Source organism: Tyto alba, unplaced genomic scaffold (assembly GCF_018691265.1).
Source record: "Tyto alba isolate M040663 unplaced genomic scaffold, T.alba_DEE_v4.0 Super-Scaffold_38, whole genome shotgun sequence".
NCBI classification, from domain to species: Eukaryota; Metazoa; Chordata; class Aves; order Strigiformes; family Tytonidae; genus Tyto; species Tyto alba.
In genome coordinates, this window is record NW_024881313.1 from 235,295 (window position 1) to 253,299 (window position 18,005).

The 18,005-nt window shown below is 36.1% G+C and overlaps 1 protein-coding gene across 3 annotated transcripts in view; it reads right to left on the minus strand.

Annotated features, from left to right (window-relative positions):
* The window catches only part of UBE2E2 (ubiquitin conjugating enzyme E2 E2), a 215,752-nt gene that overhangs the window by 185,374 nt on the left and 12,373 nt on the right, over window positions 1–18,005 (minus strand). For all 3 annotated transcript variants that reach the window (XR_006166201.1, XM_042801781.1, XM_042801780.1), the window contains exon 3: window positions 17,207–17,257. Coding sequence is in view for 2 of the 3 variants with exons in the window: in XM_042801781.1 (XP_042657715.1) it covers window positions 17,207–17,257 (51 nt within the window). In the remaining variant the exon portion in view is untranslated. The remainder of the gene's footprint in view (window positions 1–17,206; window positions 17,258–18,005) is intronic.

Consider the following 18,005-nt stretch of genomic DNA (forward strand, 5'->3'; position numbering starts at 1 on the left):
ATTTTTTAAAAAAAGAAAAAGTGTTAAAACAGACGAAACACTGTTTTTAAAAAAATTACATGGCCATAATTTTTTAAACTTCATTCTTAAACTCTGTAAACTTTTAAATAAATTTCAACCCCAAAGTACATGTATATTTTATTAATCTGAAATGGTCTTTCAAATTAATGTATGCGTATTATTTGTCAAACAAAAAAAAAAAATCATTGCATAACTATTTTTTAATGTCATCTGTATGCTTAATTAGTGTCTCCCAACCTTTTAGATGGTGAATCTCTCCCTATAAAATCAGTGGTGTTCCACACATCCCTCCGATCATTTCTTCTTCCCCATCTGTGGTGAAAGATGCTTCTACTTTCCATCTCAGGAATGCCACTCCTGTCTGTTAATAATGATCTTCAGAAGCTTAGTACAGTGGCACATGACATGACTCTGTACAGAGCCAGCACAGGTCCAGACTTTTTATTTGCTTATTCAATGCCAGTTCTCCATCTAACCTACAAGATGCTCAAAGTCTCATCAGCAAGACCTTTTTTTCTGATTGAATACCACTGTAAGGCAATTAAAACTTAAGCATATAATTTACTCCTTTTTTTGCTGAGCTATTTAGTTACTGATTTTAGAAGTAAACAAAAGGACTAGAATGTTTACTGTTCTGATGTAAAAGAATATTTTGAGTAATATGGGTGGGGTTTTTTTAAACCACCTATTACCATTCTGGCATGCCAGTGAGAGTGCTAGGGCAGGCAGGGATCCTCCATCATGCAGACCAGGAGCCACGCTACTGCTGGTAACTGAGAGCTGACAATCCTTCAGGATCACTCCGAGCTTAGTCATTGATTGATCTCTTCCTGTATCTGGGGTTAGATGTGTCTAAGTATATGAAATGCTTTACATGTTTGATGGATTTCACCTGCGTGGATTCAGAAAGCTTTAAGGAACTGGCTGGTTCTTGGTTTTTGATTCAAAAGGAAATGCAATAAATGCAAAGGAGTCCAGTAACTTTCAAGTGTGGGAAAAAAGAAAAATTGTTCAGGATAAAAAACAGAGTTTTTCATGACTGTATATGTACTTCACTGAAACACGCAAGTGCAAGCACTTAACAGCATTAAACTTTGCTGTTAAAAGACAACAGTTGGTCAATTTAATTTATTAGATATCTAAATGCAAAATAGTACAATCCAGGTGCATAAAATAGTTGCATGCTGCTCAAACAAAATAGTTCTGCAAAATTTTCAATCAGAGGTTTAATTAGTGGATTTAAACGTCAGATCAAAAATTAACAGCCAATTCAAAAAGGGCAAGAAAATGGCTTCTCTATGTTCATCCTTTAGTTTAAATCAGCTATCTGCAAACACAAGCTATACTGAGCTCTAGCAAGAAACACTGCACATGATTTCTTAAGGTACAAAAGCAAAATTTGCAATGAACATGTTTATATATCAAATAAAGCTAAACTCACATAATGTGAGCCAACCACCATATACAGCCTATTTTTAAACCGCATCTCACCCTCATTGTTTCAGTCAAAAAAGAAAGAGTGTATGAACTGCCCCTTATGTGTTTTAATGACCTGCCAACTCAAAAATGCTGGAATATTCATGCTTTTCAACAAGAAAAAATCCCAACGAATTGGTTGGCAGGGACATCTGGAGGTCACCTGGTCCAACCCCCTTGCTAAAGCAGGGCCATCCAGAGCCAGTTGCCCAGGACCATGTCCAGATGGCTTCTGAGTATCTCCAAGAATGGAGACTCCACAACCTCCCTGAGCAGCCTGTGCCAGTGCTTGGTCACCCTTACAGTGAAAAAGTGTTTTCTAATGTTCAGATGTGGAGCTCCCTGTGTTTCAGTTTGTGCTCATTACCTCTTGTCTGTCACTGGGCACCACTAAAAAGAGCCTAGCTCCATCTTCTTTATACCCTCTAGGTATTTATACACTATGATGAGATCCCCCTCAAGCCTTCTCTTGTCTACAGAATTTCATTTTAATGGAAACTATACAGCAGATGCCATCAAAAATTATGTTGCACGACATATGTTGACCTTACCTCCAAACAGTATCTTTTGTGTTAAAACAAGGGTCCTATCAAATAAAATCATGGAAACCGATAAAATCTGTAATGGTGAAAAAGTTAACTACAGTTAGTTGACATTCCTCCAACACACTACTTAGTTCCTGGACTTCCTGTTTTTTCTTTAGGAAAACTAAGGAAGAAAGAAACAAAACGGACAGCTAACTGAAGGCTCGCCTATGCATAGACTTGCATTGTTCAAGAAAAACATGATTTAAGACTATTTTTAGCTAATCCAGTAAAAAAGCTGCAGGAACATTTAGAAACAAGGTTTATATTGATTCAGTTTAAAATCAATAGACTTAATATAACCCTAAATAAGACAGAAACTCAAGAATTAAAAAAAAAAAAAAAATAATCTATCTGGACACTTTTTAATTAAAATCAGTTTAAAACTACTTCAGCCAATTCATCAGCTTTCATAGCCTGCATATTTAGATAAAGCTGATGATTCAAGTCACTATCAAGGGGATGAAAGAAAAAGTAGCAGAAGCTGGAAGAAAACAGCAAAAGGCTTGCAAGTCAATTGTTTTGCTAAAGGGCAAGTGAAATGGTGAGAAAATTAATGTGTAAACTCAATGGAAATTTTAAGACAGAGGCATTTACTCTTGAAAAACAGACAGTAATATATTGTCTCTCCACAGATAAGCAGCAAATTTACGTTCTTCTGTTCACTATACAAGCATTCTATATTTGATACTGAATTCTCAAGAGAATAACCACTTTCTAGGACCAAGAAGAATTCACAGTGGAACGCTATCTTCAAACTTGCCAAAGAAGGACACAGAATATCTGAAATAATTACAGACAATGAAAATTCTGAAAGTGAAATACAATAAGTTTTATATTTATTCAAATGATCAAGCAACAGCACAGTTTTATGAATGAAATATGTTTAGATTCCTGTATACACTCAGTAAGTGTTTGGGGTTTTGTTTTGTTTTTTCCTTCCTGGTTGTGTTTTGGGTTTTGTTTTTTTGTTTTAGAGTTTGCTTCCAACAAATTCAGCAAAAGAGATTGAAAAGCAGTAACAACTATTATGTAATTGAGTCTTCTCTCCATTACTTATAAGTGTATTGCTACTTCCGATTCCATTTCTTCATTTCAATCAATACACAGTCAGAAAGGATGTTCATTTTGTAGCCTTTGTCATTGCTACAATATAAATCCTGAAGTTACTTATCTATATCTTTGATAAACATCTGATAAACATCTTGTTGTTTACAATCAACTGCTTTCCTGCCAGGTATTTTTCACCCTTCCATATTTGCATAAAGTAAGCTCTAATCTGTTTGGTAGTTTGTACATGTAGCATTTGCTACACTTCTACAACACATCCATTTATTCAAGAAAAAAAAACCTTTCATTTATTTCTCCTTAGTAACTCAGTGTAAATGGCTGCTAACATTAGACATTATCAGTGCCCCTTATGATAAGAAAAACGAAAGCGTGTAATGAAGTATTCATCAAAATAACCCAGCTAGACTGCTTCTGTGGTTGGTCAGTCTCACATCACTGAGGTACTTACTAATCATCTCCGCATGTTTTCTCTTTGAAACATTGTTCTTTTGCTGAGCTATAACAAACAAACCGTGTATGGCTGATTATGCTACTCCACTAACAATTACAAGTTGGCCCTTTTCCATTTTGTTTGTTAAAATCTTCACTAGTCATGTGGAAAGCTACTAAGCCATACAGAATCTAAAAATGTTACAAAAATGTATGGAAGTGTTTAGGAGTGAAAACAATCCATTTAAGAATTTATGTTTCTTAACTGCAGGACTACAATGCATATTAAGTAACAGGATTAAATTAACAAGTAAGTGGTCTCTTACCAGCAGGTAATGAAATGTCCTCCTACAAAGTAATAATATGCAAACACCTTACTCGGGAAGTTATGGATGTTCATGGCAAAAATCATTCCCATTACATAAACCACTAAGGTGAATTTATTTTATCTTTACTTCTTGAAGTCTTAAAAGTAACTATTCTATCATTTTACTGTGCTTTGTGCAAATTTTTGGCATATTTACAATGCAGTCTGTCTGGTAGAGTTACATTGGTTATTAATTTAGTCCAAAAATTGCATCAAATTAACATTATAAATAATAAAAACAAAACAAAACAAAACAAACAAAAAACAAAACAAACAAACAAACAAACAAAAAAAAAGCAAACAGAACCCACTTCACTGCAATATTAACAACAATAACAACAACAACAACAAAAACAATCACTAAACACAAACAAGAAGTTTTCATGCGAATAAGGAAACAGTCAGCTTGGCAGTACAGAAAAGAACAACAGTACAAGAATCAAGATGCAGCTGCACCAAAATACATTTTAAATTCTCAAGGCTAAGAAACCGCTACAGCTAATAAGGGGGGAGGGAACCCTCTGGAAGGGCGGGGGGGGGGGGGGGGGTGGGGGGCGGGGCAGAAGGTGGAAAAAGCACATACACTATTGAATTAAAATATTTCAAAAAGAAGGAAAGCTACACAGTAAAATCTTAATTTTGAAGACCCTAAGGTGAAAGGGGTTATGTAAATTGAACAAAGCCACTCCCAGATTTTGGGACTGCCTCGTGACTCTCTGGGATATAGGACTACACCATTGCATTCATCTGACCAGCTCCCTTAAAAAGTTGTGCAGCTACAAATACAAGAAACCTCAACCCGCCAATTTATAATAATTGCATGTTTGTGCATTATTTCTCAGGCCACTGTGCTGCTTACAATTCCCCAAACCTAGGGGGAAAAAATGAAAGTTATCTTTACAATCAGTGTGAGATACACAGAGCATGGAGTAGCCCTAAGAACTTGAAAGCCAGAGTACAAATTATAAACCTCTCAAATGCGTCAATAAGGTCAGGTCATAGTGCATAAAGAGTCATATATAAGGTAACAGTACAACTGCTAAAAGCAATCACAGGCATAAAAGAATTAGGATGTGTTGACAAGAGGAACTCAAGCTTAAAGTATTTCCCCACAGCCTGCACGAGGGCAAACCCATTCCTTGTAAGTTCTGTAAATACTCAGCATGTTTTCACTACAGCGTCCATTAGTGATATTTATACACAGTGATGACCTCATTCTCGAGCACAGTGAATGAACATGAGAGGAAAAAAAAAAAAAAATTTTTTGGTTGTGTATTTACCAGCATTTGGGCTCATTTAAATACTACTTGAATATCAATTATCTTTCTCAGCTGAGCAGAGCATCAGGTTGGCAGACTGTGCTTCACTTCTTCTCAAAGTGACAATTAACCTTGATATCAGTCTGCAAAGTGCTCTGTACTGACAGCAGAATAAAATTATCATTATCATATAAATCATAAAGATTGTACTGAAACTGAGATAGCTGCCATCCCTCAGCTATTTGTATTCAGTAAGGTACAAAGCAGGTTGTTGCAGAATATCTTAAAAATGCATCGTCCCACAGCTACCACACTGTGGGCTTTTGAGGCTCTATTTGTGGCTACCTGAAAATGTCTGCCACACATATATGCCAAAACACTCACAGTTAATATACATTATTAATTAAATATCTCTCAGGGAGGTTTGCAATGCAGGAGGTCATTATACTTGAATCATGAATTTAAATCTGATTTACATTACAGTAATTCCAGACTCAAATGAAATTTTGACTTGATTATGTGATGCCTATCAGCTAGACAGTTTCCCATCCCAATGATATTTATGAACACCTGATCTTATTCTGACGACTACAATTTACAAATTAAAACCAACAAAAACAAAAAAAAAAAAAAAAACAAACCAAAAAAACACACAGAAAAATAAAATAAAAAAAAAACTATAATTCAGTTATTACTGGATCAAAATTCGAAATAGCCGTCTTGAATTGATCCCTAATCACTCTGTTGATAGACTGTTGAGAAACACTCAGACAGCCAGGATTATAGTAGTTGTACCCAGAACAGCCCATTGAAATGCCGTATTAAGTAGATGCTTCTTCCCTTCTAGGCAGCCCAGACATGCAAGGAAGGAAGAAAATTGAGTCATCTTCTCTAAAAATTTCCCACCTTCAAACATGCCATGACAAGTGACTGTGAAAATGTTTACAGCCATTTTTGGTATGACATTTCATTTTTGTAATGTGCACACTGTGTGTCAAAGTGTTTTACTGTTCTTGCTGCTACCGACAGGACATTGCTGTGAATAAGACATGGCAGTGAAGCAAGCCTTCTTTTAGAAATATTTTTATAGACTGACAGGTCTTATTTTATCTGTAACAGAACACAAGCAAGCAAACAGCTAATTATGGGGGGAGGGGGGTGCAAATTGGGTGTTGGGTTTTTTCCCCCACTAGAGCTGGCTATTTTCTCTGAGACAAACTATGGCAGACCTTATACAAGTACCACAGGAAAGGAAGAGGCAAGACAAAGAACCTGCTCTTTATACCCTAGGCACAAAGTGACTCCAGAGGATTGCTTTTGGCAGGCAATGTGGCAGATTGCATGCAGGACATATATGAAGCCACGGTTGTGTTTCTGACCCAGCCAGCAAAATCAGTCCTCTGGGATGGGAGAGGTGCAGTGCCAAAAGTTGCACTCCCACAGAGTATTTTGAATAAGCAAGCCCGAGTACCTCTTGTCATGCTTGCTGCAGAAAAATGAACTTACTCCAGTATAACATGGATCAAGGCTAATACTTAGCCAGTGATCAAAAGCCAGACACTTTTCCATAAAAAGTCCAGTCAACAGTGCCCTTCTTTTCAAGCTATCCAACAAAATCTGAAATAAAGGGAATGGTCAATTTTCACACTAGAGACTGTCACAATTCCTGCGCAACATTCAAGCCTAGTTAACTCCAGCCAACAGTTTAAGCCAGCACATTTAAACAATCCCATCCACGGCTACCTTATGTTACTGCAAAAGATAGCACTGCATTTACCGTAATGGTTCCGAAACTAGTTTTCCTGTGAACACACCCTGGCTGCAAGCAACAAATTTGAAACTTTTTTTTTTAATCCCAGGTTCGAAATCCTAAATGCCACAGCTATGAGTTTAGCAATCACTTATATCAACAAATCTGAAATTGCATGCTAGACAGACATTTAATTTTTCATACATAAACTTACCTGAAAATTAAATGTGTTACATTCCATACATCATCTTTTGAAGGGTTATAACATGACTAATCTTATAGGTAATACATATATGTATCATATTTAGGCTAAAATAACAAGCAGTGAGGCTGTACAGCATTTTTAAATTCTCTGGATCACATATATGGTAAAATGACCTTAGAGTTGACACCATATTATTATTCTAAGCATAATGTAATTATCTACAAAAAAAAGAAAAAAAAAAGAAAAAAAATCTATTTAGATCAGAAATTTAGTGTTAAACACTGCCGCCTTCTGTGTAAACAGACTAATCATAAATTAGTGTAATAAAACACTTATTTGCCATTTTAGAATTAGAACACCCTAAAATGTAAAATACATCCAATTTGTTACTATAGGTACATTAACCATATATTTATGATTGATGCAGAAGATACTGCACTGGTGTCATGCAAAGAAAATAATTTCCTTTGGCAATTTTAAAGTTATAATAAGAAGGATAATAATCTCTATTAGATTTATGATCTATATTTTCAGTTGTGATTACTGTCAACACAAAAGTTAAATCAAACTAATCTTGCAGAAATAAAAAACACTCCTCCTCCCCAAACCAACCTGTACTAAAAATGAGGCAATCACTTTGAAAGAATTAAATTATTCGCTATTTTTCCACTGAACAACAATATTACTTTCTGATAAAGAAATTTCAGTGTGAAGAGCCACTGCTGAATTTTATACAAAAAAAACTGCCTACAGCCAGACAAGCCAGAACAAATGCCTTTAACAGCTCTAAATTTCATAAAGGCTATACTAAGCTCCACGTTTCATAAAGGTTATACTAAGTTTAAAAAAAAAAAAAAAAAGAAACCCAAACACCCAAACCAGAAAAATCCTTGAGAAATTTAAGCTTTAAGTTATCAGCTGTGTCAGGTGTTACTCAAAGAGCAATTGTTGTAACTGTGTACCACTTATTCTTCAAATTTAACTCAATCTCCTAAATTAAGCGCAAACCCTTATATTTCAGTTTTAGCTACAGAGTCACCATCTTGGCCTCCACAATATTTACAACATTAAAAGGCTAGAAGTGTCAAGAAAGCACATTATCACTCACCTACAGACTTTTCTAGGCACAGTATGCATCTCAAGTTAATAAAGGCCACATAAATATGGTTTTTGTGCAAAGCAGACAGTAAATTATGTATTTAATTACATATTTCTCCCTAAAAAACAGAAACAGTTGGCTCTCTGCTATTTTTGTTAACATTAATCAGAGGAAACTTCAGATTCTGGCATAAATTTGACTATCCTATAAAAGGTAATATTTAAAATACATAATGCCTTACCACACAAACACGAGCTGCCATATGTGAGGCACTGCTAAGCATGGTTTCTATTAAGCTGATACACAGTAACTGGCTTCTTTCCAAACAACATGGAAGCATTTAAAAACCCTGTTTAATCCAATTCCACAGTTTTGAAACAAAAATAAAGTGCTGCAAGAACTGTTAAAATGAAAAATTAAAGGCATGTAAATAAGTAAAAAAAAAAAAATTGTCAGAGAAAATGAAAACAAAGATTATTTCAAGTAGATATCTTAATTGTAATTAGCAACATTTGGCATGTGTTATGATATGATTCAAAGCTGCAGCCAATTAGATACCCCAAAAAGCTTGTAACAAAGCTGCAAATGTGTAACTACAGCATAAATAAGTTTCATTGCACACCAAGAAAACAACACTCGAATCAATTTCATAGTCTGTTTCCGAACCACTGTAAAGCATGCTTTGTTACTAGTTCATGACTTTAGTCTTAAACTGCAGCTTTGTGCCAGGAGATTCTGGAAAACAATTTCATTAAATTCAGACTATTAATTGTAAATTTGTACACATTCCATGTATCCCAAGAATAAAAGATAAATTATAGCATTGCCTTAGACTGTCATGCCTATGCAAAAACAAAACAAAACCAGCAACAACAAAGAGCTAAAACAAACAAACAAACAAACAAAAACAAAAGAATAAAGTGCATAAGTGAACAGCTGTTAAAAAGCTGTAGAATTATGGTATCGGAACTGGAAAAGATTTTTTTTTTTTTTTGAGTAGATTTCCAAGGAGAGAGGAAAACACTATTTTTACTTTGGAAGGAGTAGGAGGTACACAATGGCATTCAGGAAATAACATGAATTTGTCAGATGTTTTTTCCAAGTTTTCTTAAAAGGAAATTATTTTTAAGTATTATATAGATCTGAGTTCAAATTCTGATCAAACATGTATGAAAATAACAGCATTAAGTACTTCTGAGATTGTGCCATTTATTTAAGGAAATAAATACTTCATTATCAGTAATGCTGTCAGTCCCAACCAACAGACAAAGCACCTTCCATTTCCCCCATTTATTCAATAGTGAGCAATTTACTAAAGGGTAATGAGTTGCTAATAAAAGCATGTTTCTTACACAATTATCATTAAATGGCAGTGACTGCTTGTTCAGTGCAATAGTAACTACTACAGTCATGCTTTCAAATAACTGTTCTATCAAACTTCTGTAAAGAAATTGATCCTTAATGTAGTTTTTATACAAGACATTAGTCTACATTTAGAAAAAAAAAATAGGAAAAAAAACCCTGCAGAAATAGCTAACTGAATTTAAAAGCTACACATTTAGATATTTTTTTTACAAGGTCTCCTAACAATGATGCAAAGTCTCAGCCAGCATCGTTTTGTTTCCCTTGATGGGAAGCAATGACTGTTTATTTAAAGCACTTATTTTAGGATTTGGTGGTGGGGAGGTTTTTTGATGTTTTATGAGGGCTTTATTGAGGAGATTACAAAAACATACATATATAATATCAAATGTAAGTTTTAAATCAAATTCAGGATTGCAGGGGAAAAAAAAAAAATCACAACTTTGTTTAGCTATGTAGGATAGGGCAAAAGAAATGTCTATGGAAGGTAGTCTAAAAAATTCTGGAGCTGAAAGCATTGGGGATTGCCCTTGTACTTCCTAAGAGACTGATTTACAAAGACCAACTGCAACTCGATATGAAACCATTGGAAGAAAATCTCTCTGTTCACAGTTCCTCATGCTAAAAGCATCAAAATGTTTACTCTTATCCTTGTTCCAGTCCTCCACTCCACCTTCCCCACACTCGCAATTTAAACTAGACCCTTACTAATCTTGTACACCAAGCACACTGCAAGTATCAAGGATCCTTTCCATGTCCATCACAGGCTCCTTTTAGGGCACTTTACTGACCTTTCCTGCTTCAAGGAATGTGTCATTATCATGACCCCTCCTTATGCCCCGATTGCCACTTATTTCCCTGCTTCTGCTGTCCCATGGGATGTGCTCTGGCATCTCCCTGACCTTCCAAATCTGCACTCACACAGTGCTCACTGAAGTACTCATTCTTCTCTAATACTGTTTTCTCTTTTCTTCTCCTCCTGGGAGAGAAGCTGTCATCATTCAAAAACTGGGAGAATTGGCAGAAATCATGTGGAGGTATTGTTATGCTGGGAGGTATTAATGGGTGTTGTCAGCCAGTTCCTTACTTCATCATCGGTGAGTGAAGTTGCCAGTCCTGGCAAGCAGCCAGCAGCAGGCTCCCTTTACTGCCCTTTCCGCGCCCCCCCCCCCCCCGCCCCCCCCTCCTGTCTTCATGAAAGTTGCTAAGGTTTTCTAGCCACCAATTCCCACAATACATCCTGAAGCGTTTGAGTGCTGCATCTGATCAGTCCTAAAATCACCCCACAACCGCAAGTAGAAGTGGAATCAAGTAGATATTCAGAATTCAGTTTATTCAATGAAAGAAAAAAAACCAAAACAAAAAATATCCCAAATGACAACAACAACAAAGAACCAAACCAACCAACCAAACAAACAAACAAACCAACCAACCAAAAAGCTTAGTGCTGTCTAATAATTTTTCTTATCAAACATGCATTTACAAGGATATCAGATCACTAAAGAAACAACAGCTATATTTTAGATGGCCTTCCAAGGACACTGCATCTTGATCCATGAAAAGAAACATCTGTGCATTATTTTTTAAAAAAGGATGCTTTGTGAACATTATGACATTGAAAGGTCAATTTTACAGCAAAAATAAACAGATATTAAAAAAAAAATGCTTTGGTACAGTTGCATGCTTCAGACCTTAAAGCACAAGTGACAGTGTCTTGCTCTGTCTTAAAAGAAAATAGCTAAAGGAATTAAAAGATTACATATTAAAAAGTAACCTGACACTTTTCACCCGAGGTCCTTTAAGGTACCAAGGTGGTAACACATCTAAAAAACCCACCAGTTATAAAAAACAGGCAAGCTAACTCCAATGATAAAATATAGTATAGTTGCTATTATAAAATATAATCCCAGTACAATGCTTAACTTGCATGTTTTGGGACATGTTTCTTGCTGCTTTTGAAGCAGAAAGGGAATCAAAATTTAAATTAAAGCAGTTGCTGTGAGCACTCAAATACATTTTACATTCATTCTTAACCTGAAATGAATGTTGATACATCACAGATTTAAAAACAACAGGATTCTATGCATATTTTTTTTTAATTAAGTTTTGCTATTTAATGTAAATTCTTAAGAGGCCTAGCCAGGCAAAGAAATTTACAATTTTCTGTGTCACCATTTTCTCTAGAAGGTTATAGAAAACTAGCAGCAGATCAAAGTAAGCCTATACAGGCAGAAGGTAAACTCCATGGGCAACATAATGTAATGGGAAGAGAGACCCAATTCATACCAAGGAGGCTGGAAATGTCTGTGAGGAAAAACGTTCAAAGAAAGCATTCCTTGTTCCGGTTTTCATCCTGCTCACACATTAGCATCACATGCGTCGCAGTCATGTGCCTATGGCAACAGACTGATGTATCCCTAACTCAATCAAAATCACTGATCGAAGTTCCTTTTAAAATAAAAACATAGTAAGTTAGATCTTGGGCATTTTTTCCACTTGAATTCTGTGCCTACATCCTCCTTCCGTGAAATCCCTATCAGGAAATATTAGGATTAAGCCTTTCCCATAGTCCTTAAGTGATATGACAATCATGAGCATGATGCCAATCATCCTTTCTGCTTCCAGAGTTTTATGAAGGAAACAGCAAATAAAGGCACACTGTTCCGTGCCTACAGTGCCTTGAAGTTTCTTCTTTGGTTACAGGGTGAGGAAGCACTGAAGTAGCCTGAGTGTTCTTTACAAGGGTAGAAATAACACAGCAGGCATCTAAAGGTAATGAAATAGGTAGTGGACACACCTAAGTGGATGCAGTGCTACTGAGTAAGCATTTAATTCTACAAAAATCATTACGTAAACTCTCTGCACAAGCCGAACACTACCCAAGAGTGACACTAATTTAGGTTGAGCAAATTTCTTTAAAAACAGTATCCTTCCAGTATCCAAGAGGAATTGTTTTTGCATTTGGAGAAGGCATTGCTCTGCTTTCTTCAAATATTTTCACATTTATTCAAATATTTTAAGAAAACACATATAGCCAAGACTATTCAGACCCGCACCCCCAAGTCAAACTAGTGTTGTGAGCATATGATCTAAACACTGTAAGGCACCTCTTTGCTCACATTGGTAAGCTATGAGAGTGTCCATGTGCATGCATAGGGAAGAGGGGAAGACCTCCTTAACAAGTTCCCCGAATGAAATGAAAGGAAGGAGACTCGAGTAGGCCAGGGCAGCACAACAGATAATTGCTGCACCTGCTGCTCTAGGTCCCTACACTTCTATCTCTCTGCATTGTAGGGCAAGACTGACAATCGTCTCCCTCCCAGTCTTCCCATGAAATGGTGCTAACATTTCTGTTCTGCTCTTGACACTCCTTAGCTCCAAAGTAGCACTAGGCAAGAGATTAAACAAATGGCCCCAAGAACAATAACTTAAATTGATGGAATTCACATAATCCCTTAGAGTTGTGAAGATCCCAGCTTCACCATTTCAGCAAAACTAGAGTCAAAACAATATTGAACAAGAATGTCACACTCCATACAGTCATTAACAGCCCAAGAGGCATCCATGAGGCACGTTGAGCTCTCTCCCCAAGTCGAGTAATTTGCCGTTCCACTTGGCTCTTCTCTACACCACCCCAAAAAGAACTGTGTTTTAAGTCTTTTCAGTGTGATTAGTTTTCACAAGCAAAATACTAGGATCAGATATGTTGGTTGTTTATCAATTTTGCAGATAGTATAAGAAGCAAGGAATTAATGTAATGATTCCAAACTAATAGAAGAGATAAGACTACATGCAGGGATTTAAATTGATTGCTTTGGAATGAAAACCGGTCAATTTATCCACTAAGCAGCACAGACCTTTAAAGTATATTTCTAAGGAAATACAAATAAAATGTATTACACATAAAAGGAATTGCAGTAAATACACAGAAAAGAGAAGAATGGTGACAAATATGTTAGAGAACATCAAAAGAAACACAAAGAGGAGATAGGTAACAACAGTGACTGAACAGAAAAATTTTGAGCAGTTGCTCCAAGTAATGTCCACAGAGAGCTGCTATTCGCTTTGTGCTGTCTCTCCTTATTTCTAGCTTCTAAGTTCATATTGAAATAAGCTAAAAATACATTAAATTCTTCAAAAATGTTATTTTCCTGTGTAAGCAAGTGTTCTAAGTTGTCACACAGATGTTGTTCTCTTGCCAACAAGAAGGGAAATATTATACAAAGCTGACAATAGAAGTTGTATTCTGTGAAATCTATTGTCTTGGACAAGATGCAGTCCAAAATATGGGAAAGTTTGAAAAGGCATTATTTCAGCTACAAGAATTCCTGAGTATTCCCCTCTTCCAGCAAGGCAATATAAGAAAACGATACTTAAAAATGAGTTTTTATTGCCCATGAGAAAAGGTATACTCTGAACTACTCAAAGGTGTATGTGCAACATTTCTAGCAATCAAGCTTTAATATTTCAATGAGGGGAAAAAAGAGAAAAGTGGCAAATGTCTACAATTTAGGTATATCGTCTCCCGGCAAACTAAAATTCCACAATGATGCAGATTTAAAATACAAATGTACTTGCTTAGCACTCAGGACTTTCCCTGAAAGTAAATTCAGCTCTACACGAAAGTAAAGGGGGAATGGGGAGGGATGGGACACAACACATACCAAAAACCATCCAGTTCTTTGTTAAATGTGAAGTATAACAGGCTTTTTTATGACATGCTTTCCTCCAAAAATAGCAATGATTATACTGCTCAACTCCCACACACGCCCCAGCTTGACTTTTTGACGCTTAGAACATTATACATTCTCAGTACTGAGGAATGATCCAAAGTTTATAGAGTCAAGAGGACTCTTTACTTTGCCCAGAACCCAAACTACTGACGACGAATACCCAGGGAGGCAGACAACTCCAATTTCTTATAACATTAAATCTTCTTTACAGACAAATGTGACAGATTTTTTAGGAACTCAGGTCCACAGTTTTCCACAGTTTTGGAAAGATGCTGCAAATAGCAACATCTGACAATTACAAGGCACACGTGTGAGCAAGACTTATTTTTGTCTTCCAGACAAACAAGAAGCTTATACAGCCTATTCTCTTCGTGGGGATGAAGCAGGGGAAGTGTTAAGATTGCAGCTGCTGCAGAAGTGGAAGCTGCAACTTCCCTGGAACTTGTACAAAATGTGTAGCCTATCATGACATTAAGGGATGCTACTGTACTACAGACACTGTTCCATTTTAGTTTTTTTCCTGAGTGAGGCAAACCTGAAACTTTGGCCTGCTGTAGTTAATGGAAAGTCTCACAACACATCTTGCAATATTCCACCCAAGTTCCAATTCAGCTCAACATCCTGCTTATGAGAACTTTCTAAATAACTACTTAGAGAGTATTCTGGAATAACACAGCTTTCCTTCACGTCTCCTGTGACGTTTAGTTTTCAGATTTATCACATTCCTATTGCCCAGTCATTAATTATTTTATATATAAAAGAGTGCACATAGTGAAAGCAAGCTAGAATCACAACCATTTCAAATAGCCTACATCTGTAACAAACTTATCTTTATGAAATATGATTTTTTAACAGAAAATCCAACACCTCTTATAACAACGATCTAAATTTCACTAAAACCAAGAAAGGACATATCAACATTTTAGGTTAAAATACACTGTACTATAACTTGGCTTTCTTTATCATGCTGAAGAATCATGTCTGGCTGATGTATTTATTTTGTAATGTTTAACTATAATAGAAAATAGATGAAGTTGAAATGAAAACACTGTTTAGACTATGCCAACAGAGCATAAAACTAAATGAAGTGATTCCATATTGACTATAAAAACATATTTGCTAATAGTAAAGTTACTAATGGTTATCTATCAAGATCATAACATGAAATAATTCTGCATCTTAAGAACTGTGTTAAAGCAGCAGACACATGAAGTTAGATGTAATTTTTTGATTTTGCAAAACAGCATCATGCAGAGCACTTTATTGCTATTTTATCATTAGTGTAAATAATTCAAAAACCCAGGAAATCTCCAGCTCACTTTTTTTTAAATTGCAAGTCACCAAAGGGCTTTCCACTGAGACAGCCAGTGCTCACTTTACACTTGCTAGCAAAAGAAAATCAAGTAACAGTATCTTGTATACTGAAACAATTGCTTTGTTACAAAGGGAAAGATTCAGAAAACTAGAACAAATGACACTGCTGTAAAAACTATATGCCTTTTAGACTCAGTTCAAAGACTTACGCATTCTCCTAGAAGACACTGAGGTTTTATATTCATCTCAGCAAATCAATCCGCTAATAGGCATCAGTCATCAACACCTAAGTAAAGATCTGCCATATGAAACAGCTTTGATGTGACTGAAGACTCGCACACAGTCATAAGTATGACAGAACAGCTTAGCTATTAAAATGTTTTATCTAGCAAGGAACTGTTCATCCTAATTGACTGAAATACTCTTTGAATGCTATTATTGCAAGGCTACTTCACTACACAGCGCTTTAGTACATAGCCACTTGACTTATATCTTGAGATCCAGCACAACCACATCAAATCCTGTTAGAATATTTTCTCACACATACTTTTGTCAAGAGACCAAAACAATAAAGCTGACTGTCATTTTTACTACCAGTTGCTTAGTTAATTCGATACTGAAATGTACTGGGATTCATTACAAAAGCTGCATGCGATCAGCCATTTCTATCAATCTTTCTTTTTACTGCACTAATATAATGAATCCTACTAACCACATCAGTTGAAATGGGTTGGCAGGACTGGATGGAAGCTGTTCTTCTGTACCGAGCCCAACCACTCACCATGAGAGGCGCAGTGCAGGGGCTCCTTTAAGCAGCACTGTGCAGCCCTGGCCCAGCTCCAACACTGACCATATGTCAAACTGACAGATAAGAAGCCCGAGACAGCCATCTGAAAACAACTGTATACCGCCCTGCTACCAGACAGCGAGGGTTTCTAGGCCTACCTCATTACTCATCTCAAAGCCAATTTTAAACACACTGAAAAGTAAACATACCCCTACAAAAACAAACAAGCGCAGTCATTATTAGAAAGCCTATGTGATGATGTACTCTATTTCAGGAAGTTTACATTGAATATCATAATTGATCACCAGAAACACACAGTCAGAAGATTAATAATAGTTTGTGCCTGTAATATGTTTCCTTCTCCATGATATTCAGTGTGTTAACAATTTGCAAGAAAAAGGAGAAGGAATCAAACATACCAGCAACTGCCACCAATATTACATTTTACAGAATCAAACAAAATGCTATTGATTTAATACCTCAAATGAAGGATGACTTGATTTTTGACCTGTATCTATTAATGCATCATAGGGTTCATCAGTTTTTACCTTTACTTTTGTTACCAAGAAGTATGTCATATCAATTCTTTGCATGTAGGCAAACATGTTATCTATCAGCATTTATTTCAAAATTACTAAGTAATCAGCATAAAGGAATAGCCAAAATTTTCTCCAGTCCCCTATGCAATTTCCATAATTCCATATATGCCATTTCCAAATTCCAAAGTAATAAAATCCAGGTGAACTTACCTACAGTTTGGAGGAGGGTCTAATGTAATTTCTGCCAGTTCTTTCTGAATTCTTAAGAGAAAAAAAAAAAAAAAAAAAAAAAAAAGGTTATCAGGACTTCTTTGCAACATATTTCCTTCAACTTTATGAACATTTCGGCAGCAATCAATAGTAATCAAATATAATTCTCATCACTTCTGACGGAAGCTGATTCTATAAAGTTTCATGAAACTGCTCAAGAAAATATGGAACTAAAAATCAAATCTCTTCTGAAAAATGAACCTCCAATCTGGGACAAGTTACACCATGAGCAGTCACCCAAACAAAAAAAAAAAAAAAAAAAAAAAAAAAGAAAAAAAAAAAATCACACGTTTTCTATAGGTCAGGATTTTCAGCCCTTTTGCTCACTTACACAACAATTAAATGTCTCATATACCCTCATTCTCTATTTCCCCTCTGCTTATATGTCTCATAGCTCTTGCTCTCCAGAATATTTAGCTTCTTAACGTAACTTGTACTGGCAGGGCAAAAATCCCGAACTTCATAGATTAGTTGTCTTTCACCCTCCCAGAAAGAATCCATCCTGGTCTTCTCCATAACTTCCTCCTAGTTATTGGGGAGCTTCTATCAGGTCCCCCCAAAGCCTATCCTCAAAGTAAAGTGCTCCCTGGCCAGGCTGAGGACCTGTCGCTGGTCTTGCTCCAATGTGTGCCTTCTTTGTACTGGGGGGCCCAAAACTGGGTACACATTATTCCAGGTACACTCTAATAAGAGCTGAGCAAAGGGAGATAAATCACTTTCATCTACCTACTATGTTCCT